The sequence below is a fragment of the Phaethon lepturus genome, unplaced genomic scaffold (genome assembly GCF_000687285.1).
Source record: "Phaethon lepturus isolate BGI_N335 unplaced genomic scaffold, ASM68728v1 scaffold18222, whole genome shotgun sequence".
In the NCBI taxonomy this organism is placed as follows: Eukaryota; Metazoa; Chordata; class Aves; order Phaethontiformes; family Phaethontidae; genus Phaethon; species Phaethon lepturus.
Window position 1 is genome coordinate 19,471 of NW_010524269.1, and position 10,984 is coordinate 30,454.

Below are 10,984 nucleotides of genomic sequence, written 5' to 3' on the forward strand. Positions count from 1 at the left end.
AACATGCAACTTCTTCCTATTCCAAAGTGGGACTTACCCCCCAAAATATGTCAGCTTCCTGATGGCTGTGTGAAATGGGCAAAAGTACCCCTGACATTAGGTGTAATCCAAACTTCTCCCTTGTGAATGAAGCCAAATTATGAACCAAATTTCTAGAAATGGAAAGTTAGTATAGCCTTGCAGATATTTATATGGAAAAGGATCAAACTAGGTTCATTTCAACACCAATGCTGTGTAATCATGATATTCTGAGATCTTACTAAGAAATACTTTGCCATATTTTCTTTCGTGCTGCAAGGGAAAATAATTCTAAATACACGTACAATAGTCAGAGAGCGTTCCCATCAATTTGGAGTTCCAAGTACAAGAAGAAATTGAGAAATGCTTAATGTTTCTGCTGTAGAGAAATATTTAATGCAACAGAATTCCTTCTCAAAATAAGTACACATGTATTAGTGTGCATGCTGTTGTGAAATAATCACTTTCATTGCTAGTAAGATTAACTTAAGAGTTATATTTCCAAAGGAGCTTCTACAGTAGTACAGTATAACAATTGCAGTATGCCACACCTAAAGAGTCTCCCAAGAGACAATGGAACAAATATCAGAACTCACAGCTTGGGGGCTATTTACCAGGTCACTTTTTCAATATAAAAGTGCTAATATCACAGGTCCAGTATGAGTGGCTTTTAGATCCTGTACATACATTACAGAAAGTCTGTCCTGTTTTTTTCACTGCTGCACAAGCTTGAGAGACTTCATATCACTTCCCATTCATCTTCAAAATCATCAGGGTGAAGCAGAACAGAAGTGTCATTATTTTTCTGCAAACTATGGGAATGGCTAAAGGTCTTAGTGAGGCGCTGCAGAAGGGATCCTGAAGCACTGATCGCCCACAGTTCATCTAGAGGGGTCACTGCAAAGCATAAATTATCCATCTTTTAATTAAGGTAGCAGGTTCCAATTCTAAACATTAAATAAATAATATTTGGATCTGTTTTCCTAATTATACCCAGAGAAGTTTTTTACCAATGGGATAAAAGCACCCTTGGTGACACTCTCACAGTCAACAAAGCATTCGGATTATGCAGCTCTCCCTACACAGGGTCAGCTTGAGCACCATCAGGCAGATGTCAAAGCAGACATCACAATGTTTTAGACTGTCACACAGAACCAACTTGCCTGTTAAACGTGAGACATTTCCAGGAATCTTCTTCCAGTAGTCTCCTGCTGGATTCTTGTCAGTAATGCCATATCGACGAGCTACATCTCCATTTGGACAGCGTGCCCAAACGGTCCTTGTACTTATAGCCAGCTGACAAGCCTGCAAACCTAAAGATAATTGGACACGAAGAGGGAATAATCACAGGCTTTCTTATATACTAAATACACTTGCAGAACAGTTTATTAGATGGCAAGACTGTAACAGTTTTTATATATTCTTGTATTAATACTAGAGAAGAACTCTCCATTATAAAAGGCACAGTGAAACACCTAGTTTTCCAGGAGGCTTTCTAAGAAAGGATTGGCAAGAAGACAATTTAGGACTACGTATTTCCTTACGCTGACTTCAGGGGAGTTGAACAGAGTAGATGCTATTGGAATCTAAGCTTCTGGCCCTGTGTAAGCAGAGTATCAGAAAGTAGGCCACTTGCAGCACATGAAGCACTGGTGAACAAAAAAGCATTTTAATTGCAGACTTTGTACTCACTGCATCTATTGGCCATAAAGATATCACACTGTGGATACATTTTGTTATGTGGCCATAGCCACAAGCAACAGCCAATTAGAGGATCTTTAAAACATACTTTCAGAGCATCCGCTGCATTTTACTACCACATGGGGAATAATCCAACAGTTATAACGTTAGTCTGCCTAAAAATGATTAACACTATAGACATTGTGGACTTTTTGTTTCTTCCTCTTCACAAGAAAGCAAGTACTCCGCAACTAAGTGCCATGCATTTATGCAGTGAAAAATCTTTAAGAAGCAGAAAGCATCAACACACAGTCATGTAGAAACAAATAAAATTTAGTTTTATTTACAGGCAAAGAAAAAACATAATTACCTAGTCTAGAATGCATCCAGCACACACGATTAACAGAAAGTGTGCAAAATAGTATTAGGTTTTTGTTAGCCACATCTTGATAGGAACCCCATGTTGTATCACATTTAAATATAAAACTTCCCACAGCACAGTAGTCTCCTATTGCTTAGGAATACTGCTTTAGTTCTAACTGAAAGGGAACTGTACCGTTTATTAATTCAGTGGCAGCAGCCTGAAATAACACACAATGGAAATTCATCAAAAAATCAGATCTCTCTCCAGCTAACTACTTAGTGTTTTTAAGTAAAAACAAAGTCCTCTTTAAAAGCGAACCCTTACCAAGTACTTCCCTATGTTCCTATAAATAAGCACACTTGATCGCTGAGAAAAATATTTGATTTAAGCATTTCTATGCAATTTAAAAAGCAACAGGGAAAAAAAAAACAACAAGAAAACCAACACTGAGAAAATGGCAGAAAGAACAAGGAACCGATGCATTAATTTTTACCTGGTACATGTTCCCAGTCAGTGCCTACAGGCATTTCATCTGTAATTCCAACTCGTACGTGGACATTCCATTTGCTATCAATTGCCCACAACATCTGATCATTTGGACTTGAATGAATGCTGACCAAGTTGATTCCTACTGGCTATAAAAATTAAGCACAGTATTTAAACTTTGTACTACTGTATCTTTGTACTAATGTATCACTTGTTCTTCACAGAAGTACATGAGGGAAGTAAAATATTTACCAGATCCTAAAGACAGGAAGAAATTTAACTGACATTTTATTTGTCATTGTGCAAAATTACCAGTTTTCCAAAAAGACAATCCCTTCCTAAATAGAAAAGGAACATGAATGAATGTCACTCAAAGTTACTGATAAAGATATTCATATTTTATGCTCAGCATCCCAGTCTAACAATATTAGTATTTGCTTAACCACTGTTTTTCTGATCAAGTACAGTTTCAACGGCAAGTTGAAGAGGGAACTCTTCCACTGAAATGCACAAAGTGTAGTATTTTCCTGTTGCCTTCCTGAAAGTTTTCCTAACATAACTAAATTTGCCCTTTATTTCTAAACATATACAAGCAGTACAATTTTACAGTCTGAATAGCTCCTCTTTGCAATGAAACTGTGATCTGCCTTCTTCCCTGTACTCTATTCTACAGGGATACAGCCATGGAACTCACTGCAGACCACCGCAGTACTGGAGTAGCCATGTCTGCAGGAGAGCATCCACGACACTATCTGTGGGCAAACCCAAGTGAACAACACTTCCCATTCTGTTCCCAGGCGAGTCCTTACTTGTCTGCTTTTATGGAGACTTGCTTTAACTTACTCAGTGTTCAATACCAGTGTTACCAACCACAACATTTTAGGGACATGAGACAGATAGTGATTTTGTATCAAAATAAATCAACCAACAGGTTTAGTGAACGCAAATACCCTGCAAAACATGTACTTTAAATAAAATGCAGATAAGAACACGAAAAAGTTTTTCTCCACATCAGTCTAATAAAGCCCCTGAAGAAGACAGTAAGATGCCCTGAAACATGTCATCACCTCACAAAAGCACTGCATTTCTTGCTTGAGCTTCATAGGTGTAGGCTGAATTTCCAGTATGATAAATACAAGAGAAAGCAACTCCTTGCATGTATAAACCTAGGAATACAGAAGCAAAATCTGCATGTGTATATAAGCACACACTCCAGTCCCACAGAGGCCTTCACCTGCTTTGGTTCTGCTATTAGAATTCTGGTGCTAGCATGTGTCTGACCCAGCTATAACCAAGTTCGACTTGCATCACTGAATCAATGCTGTCTATTCAGGTTGCAAGGCCTTTGACAGACTATCTTCTCATGTTTGTGCTCTCATTAGGCACCTGCCCTCCGTTGGAAGCTTGAGGTTGGTAGAGGCTTGAAGTGTTTACCTCTGGTCACAGTAAATTCACAATGGTTGCAGTTGGAACACATACAATAAGACACTAATTGCCTTGAAGAAGGTTGACTACATACAATATATAACTGCCTAGCTACTTTCAAACTGGTATTGTGCCATATTACAAATAAACTAAACTACTGTTGTGCAAAAAAAAGAAAAAACCTAAACAAATCACCACAAAAACAAAACACTAAAACCCCATACAACTCTCCCTTTTGGTCTTGCTGCCTCTTCACTGGAAGTTATCCTCACTCCTGGCCCTGTGCCTGTTTCTCCCCTCTATTTTTATTTGCTTCTTTCTATAGTGACTTTAGCTCCGACTCCTTCCTACTTCGTCCTGCTCACCTCTCCACACCACTGTCATGGGGTGTGCATCTACTGCGCTGCTTCCAGCTTCATCGCATCTCTCTCCATATTTCTGCTCTTGTAGTCCCATGTTTGCAACTAAGGGAACTGTGCAATAAATAGCTTGTGCAGACTGAATTACTGCATACAACAGGAGATCTTAGCCTTTTTTTTTTTTTTTTCTTTTTTTCTTTTTAAAAATCCACTTATCTCCTTCTCCCTGCAATGTTCTTCTACCACAGTCACCTCTTCCTCAGATTTAGGACTCTCTGCCACTCCTCCCCCATGTCCTTCACACCACAAGTTGCCAGTGTGTCTGTCTATGCTCCACCTCTGCAATACACTTCATGTTCCAACTACAGTCCTTCTCAAACTGTGCCAAACAGCTTGGTGTGACCCTTGTTACTGAACTGCTGGGATTCGTGCACCTTGCTCTCCACTATTCCATGTCAGGATCCCATTCCTCTCTTCCTCTGTCATTTGTCTACAAATGAATTCCCCAAGAAAGAACTGGAGCAATATTTCCATCCAGAAAGACTTACTGAGTGCTTACAACTAGTACCTAAGCCTGTGCATTACTACAGATTCATAGGTAGTAGAAGATAAGAAAAGCAGACAAAACACCCCAAAGGGGTAGCATGAAAGTAGTTGCATGATACTCAGCCAGATTGCTTCTGATACCACTGCAGGTTCAATTATAATCAAAACAATTACCTCTACCCTATTTTGCAGCACCAGTATATCTAGGAAACAAATGGAAATTATCAAGTTCAAAGTAACATGTCTACCAGCTTACAAAAAATAAAGAATGAGAAGAAATTTTTGGCCAAGTGAGCTCCTGCTTCCTCCTCAAGTTTCCCTACCTCTCTGGGTATTTCACTTTTGGCTTCTCTTCCTTTTTCTGGCTACTTAGCTCTTTCTGATAAACTCACATCAATAAAACAATCCTCCTACTCACTCTCATTATGGAGGATCCAGGCAATGCACTGACGGCAGCATCCAATGCTCTTAACAGAAAACACCCCACTCCACTGCAGCTTTCTGCTGTGAAATAGACAGCAAAGGACACAACTGACAGGACAGCTAGTGATATGATAATATACAGCAGCTTTTGGCTCAAAGCAGTGACAAGATGTTGGGAAACAAGCACAGGCAATTCTTAGAGCCTGTTGCAGAGATTTTACCTCTGGGTGCTTTGTATTTTTTAACCCAGAAAGTAGACATCTACAACAAAAAGGTATTCTCACAGCTACCACAGTAGGGTGGATAAAATTAATTTAAAATTTCATTGACATAATGTACCATTTTTTGGAACAATCATACTGACATAATCTCAAATATCCCCCATTTTCACTAAGTTTTAATTACCATAAGCATGCTTTAAGTATTTTATAATCTATATAACAAGAAACAGATCTCTACAGTTGCAGTTAATAGAATTCCCTCATAGCAGTAGATATCTGTGCAAATTTGTAAGTCTGCTGATAACATTTCAGAGACTGATAACCATGAAAATTAATAAATTATTTCAGCATAGCCTTTTCTCAGCTGGTTTAACTTCCAAGACCATTCATGAGATTTATATACCTTGATTGCAAAACATGTCATATTTATAATTTACTGAAGAGTTTGGAATTTTAAAGAGTCTCCACCAGTCTCTCAGTCCTCCTCCTCAGATGCTGACAAACCAAACTCTGTTTATAGGTTTATCCACAATACTCATCACAGAGAGACTGACTTATTATGGAGCATTAGTGGATTCAGTGTTATCTGATAAAAACTGGTGGAACATTGTTTTCCTTTTACTTGTGGTGCAAAACGTTTCTAAACTTGAAAAATCTCAGGACACTGACCATTTTAGCCAAGAACAGAACGCGGATCCTCCTGCCCTCTGGTCTTGCACTTCAGTTACAAAAACCCCAGTTGCTCTCTGTCTTTTGAGGATTTCCCACTACAACCATGGACTGCAACACATGCCAACTATGTACTTTTCAACATTTAAAACTACATACTAAGAGCTGTCAATACCTTTACTGTCTGCTACAAATAAAAACAAAGAAAAATAGTTTGCTATCACCCACATGTCCAATGAGAAAACAGTGCTCATAAAACGAAGTAAACTTGAAGGAAGCACTTAACCAACAAATTGTTAAACGATATCAAGAAATAGTGTCTGTACTAAATGTATTTAAGTTATAAGTTGTCCATTAGCTTTATAACTTTGTGCAAGTCATTTCCTTCCTTTCTGCAAACCACAGAGAAACAAGCTTCAGTATAGGAAGTTCATTTAAACAATAGTATCAAACAAAATCGAAAGTAAAAACTAATGTGCTCGCCCAACCTACTACTCAAAAGTTTTGTCTTATTGTAACGACTTCGGTCACACCTGAACCCAGAACACAGTGGTTCAACTTCTTTGTCAAGGAGACACATACACACACAAAAAAAAGGCATCAGAACATGTTCACGTCACTTTTCAGGAGCAGAGAGTCCATCTATCAGCAGATCTTCACTATCTCTGTTCTGCTGCAAACATCCAGAATGAGGAAGACTATAAACGTAACATTTCTAGTCTGTCCAAGCCCAATCGTTTTTGTAACAGGTTGGTGGCTACAAGCCGCACAATGTTCTCCTCATCTTCAAATGACAAATCAGAAATACCTTCAGCTGGTCCAGGCCAGGCTGTAAGAAGGTCTGATTAAAAATATTTCTCATACTGTCAAGCATTACCTGTAGATCAGACTAGTCTGACTATTTTCATGGCTAGCAGACATCCAGACCCTATCAACTAGTATAAAAAACAAGACTGCAACTTAGAGAGAACCCTGCAATATAGGCCTAACTATTTGCATATTATTTTCAGAGCTCCATTTGAACGAAGGTTGTAAAGCACTTTCAGCATGAGAGAGATCAAGAAAGCACGAGCAATGTTAAGAGCAGTATTGACCACAATGTTTTGCATTCAGACTTTGAGAAGAACAGCTTGGTAAATTAAGTGCCCCTTTTTTCTCTGCAGAGAAGTTCAAGGCAATATACAGGAGCAGGAAAGATTACGAATCTCTGTTTAGTCTTCCTGGAAGCTATATGTTCTTCAGCAATGCTACCATTGAATTGTCAGAGAAAGATTATTATTTACTGACTGGAGAACTGGAGCACTATTTTCCTCAGAAGCCTTAAAACAACAACATGACCCTTTCCCCCACATTCTACCTTCAGTGACTGAACAGACAAGGGCCTTAGTTGTATATCTCCAGCCTATGGCTAACACAATCAGGAAAAAAAGGCAAAGCCAAGGAGTCAATTCCTTGACCTCTCCTTTGTCGACTCCACATTTTTTATTCCAAGGGTTTTTCCTCGCAGAAACGTGGGAAAGACTATAACATACAGCATGAAATCCTAGAAAAGGTCATACCAAACCCATGCGACTATTCAACATGATAAAGCTCAACAGAACCATAAAATACTTTCAAAATATTTAGTACAACTGTTCCTTACAAGCAATTAAAAAAAATTAAAAATTTAATGCAATCACTTGAAAGACCATACAAATTACAGGCCTGCTCAGGTTCTCCCAACTGTCTTCTGGACACAGTGTCTTACACCTTACATTATAAACTGTTCCGTCAGAAATTATAAGCTGTCTGTAATTACCACTATAGGTATTTTTAATAACATACTGAAAATTTGAACTATTAGGACAGGAGCAACTAAGTTTTTACAGAAGTATATGTTAAGTAAACGCTACGTGCAACAACTTTCCATGAAACAGAATGTAATTTAGTATGAGAGATCAAAAACCTTGTATAAGCAAGGCTCTGAGTAACCAAGGCAGTTTTTTCGTTTGTTTTTTAAAAAGACACCTTTAACAAGCATCAGTAAAACACACTCTCACACAGACTATGCCAGTGAACTGCACCGGTCTAGTTTTTGAACCTTAAATACCTTACCAAGGAACATAAAGCGTTTTTGCAAAGTAAAAACACCCATGCATTAAGTTTGGCCTCAGCTCTGCTTTACTCTGACAATTTTAAACAGTTATTAAACCGTTGCTTTTTCTGCCATTTTGCTTTTTAATGTTTGTCCGTATTATTTAATGCATTTGTGATGAAAATGCCACACCCCCTTGATAGTAACAGAAATTCTTTGATAGTAACAGAAATTAAATGAGATGATCTGTTTTCTACAAAGCTAACATAAGAATTTGCTCAGTGCTACCAAAACACTCATGGTAGATGAAAAGCTGGACATGAGCCAGCAATGTGTGCTCACAGCCCAGGAGGCCAACCGTATCCTGGACTACATCCAAAGCAGCATGGCCAGCAGGTCAAGGGAGGTGACTCTGCCCCTCTACTGCGCTCTGGTGAGACCCCACCCGGAGTCCTGCATCCAGCTCTGGAGCCCCCAGCACAGGAAAGACATGGACCTGTTGGAGAGGGTCCAGAGGAGGGCCACAAAAATGATCAGAGGGATGGAACACCTCCCCGTGAGGACAGGCTGAGAGGTTGTTCAGCCTGGAGAAGAGAGGGCTCTGGGGAGACCTTATTGCAGCCTTCCAGTACTTACAGGGAGCCTATAAGAAAGATGGGGACAGACTTTTTAGCAGGGCCTGTTGCAATAGGACAAGGGGTAATGGTTTTAAACTAAGAGGGCAGATTGAGATTAGATAGAAGGAAGAAATTTTTCACAATAAGGGTGGTGAAAGACTGGCACGGGTTGCCCAGAGAGGTGGTAGATGCCCCATCCCTGGAAACCCATCCATCCTGGAAGCCCATCCAACCTGGATGGATGACCCCATCCAGGGTCAGGCTGGACAGGGACTCTGATCAACCTGATCTAGTTGAAGGAGTCCCTGCTCATGGCAGGGGGTTGGACTAGATGTGCTTTAAAGGTCCCTTCCAACCTAAACCATTCTATGATTCTGTGTGTTACACTACTGGATAAAAACAGTAGTACTCCAGAGGCCAGATCAGAAATAAGGCCACTGCCTCCCAGACAGATGATCCATTTACTAGACTATATTGTTCAACCTCCTCTGCCTTGCTTACTTCTTAGCTTCATTAGACTTGGGTTCAGTAGACAGGGTCTTCCTACAGTCCAGACTATTTGGCAGTCCTGTAGGAAGGGCCAACCGAGCAGGAGAGACAGCACAACCCAGCCCCCCAGATCCCAGCGAAGGCAACTGATTGCTAGGCTGGTCTGCAAAGACGGGTCATCGGCACCTCATCTGCTTAGAACATCATCATAAAATTGCAAAACAGTAATACACACTGGGGAGGGGCCTCCAAGCTCCTAATTTAAGGTCAAACGGTCTGATGTGCCCACCAGTTATCCCAGGGTGTCTCCTTACTCAGTGTGCACTTGTTGGGTCACTGAAGTTCTCTTCACTCACCATGCACTCTGAGCTTAGCACCCACCATTGCTGCCCCAATTTACTTCCCAAAAGCTAAGTCCCCAATTACAAACCCGTCAACTGAATCCAGCACCCCCCACCTTTTACAATCAAGCAAGCTGAAGTTCAGTAACACAGAAAACAACTGCTCTAATGAGAATTCAGAAAATGCAGATGTAGCTTTAATAAAAGCAAAATGAAAAAAATCCCCAAAACTCTTAGTTTATACCAGCACAAGTAATTTTTTATGACTGTCTCTCAACATCACTTTAAGAAGTCCTATTTTTTAGATACTTCAGGCTATCACTACCTGCAAGCACACAAACAATTCCACCGAAACCAAGGCACATGCTTGCTAAATCAAGACGTGTATCCTTTCTCCAAGAATTTTTACACCATTATGTTTTTATTTCTAAATGGAGTAATTATGAAAAACACTCAAAACTCAACAATGATAATTCTAGTTACTTCATTTACCCAACTGAATATTAAATATGTTTCTTAATCTCTCTGAAAAATAATTAAATATATAATTCTGTGTTAGCTAACCAGAATTGGAAGACTGCAGACGTGAGGATGTTTCTAGTACTGAACAAATGAGAAGTATGAAAGTGGAAGGCTTTCCTTCCCACACTTTTTGTTTTCAGTGTGAGTTAGTCTTGTCAAAAAGCAAATATACCACCTTGAGATCATATTTCAAAAGGATACGGAAGGATCATCTACTCGGTTTTCTGGGTGTATCTCATTTTGTGCACTTTTGTGATCTGAAGCTTCTGGTGCTGATAATAATTGCTATCTAATGTGACAGGCTACATGCACACTTTTCTGAACATGGTGATAGCAATGCCTTAAAACAAATATCAGGAGGCTAAAACACCAAAGCAGAAAAATACAGTGAAATATAGTGACAACAGTTTTCTTAACTAGCAAGAAAAAGGAAGATAGTAAGCACTGAACTGGGCAATGGAATTGGCGTGAGGTAGTTTCAGTAAAAATGCTGGAACTTCATTTTTTCAGTATCTAAAGCACCTTTTATGTAACTTAAGATTTCTTAAGAAAGGCATGCCTGTGAAGAATACTACACATGTAGAACATAAACATTATGGCATTCTAAATCAGCTAAACAAAATACACTGCAGCAGGTGCTTTGATCTTATCTGCAACCCACATTGATGCAGCCACTCTGATTACTGCCAAACACAGTTTTTCTCTCCATCATGTTGGAAAGTGCAGTCCTCCAGGAAAATCCTTTCCCTA

At 39.4% G+C, this 10,984-nt stretch overlaps 1 protein-coding gene across 1 annotated transcript in view; it reads right to left on the reverse strand.

The window, feature by feature from the left end:
- Positions 1-369: 369 nt before the first annotated feature.
- The window catches only part of TECPR2 (tectonin beta-propeller repeat containing 2), a 38,249-nt gene continuing 27,634 nt past the window's right edge, over positions 370-10,984 (reverse strand). Inside the window, 3 exon segments of the mRNA XM_010282400.1 lie at positions 370-915; positions 1,182-1,331; positions 2,556-2,697. Coding sequence (XP_010280702.1) covers positions 758-915; positions 1,182-1,331; positions 2,556-2,697 — 450 coding nt within the window. The 3' untranslated portion in view covers positions 370-757.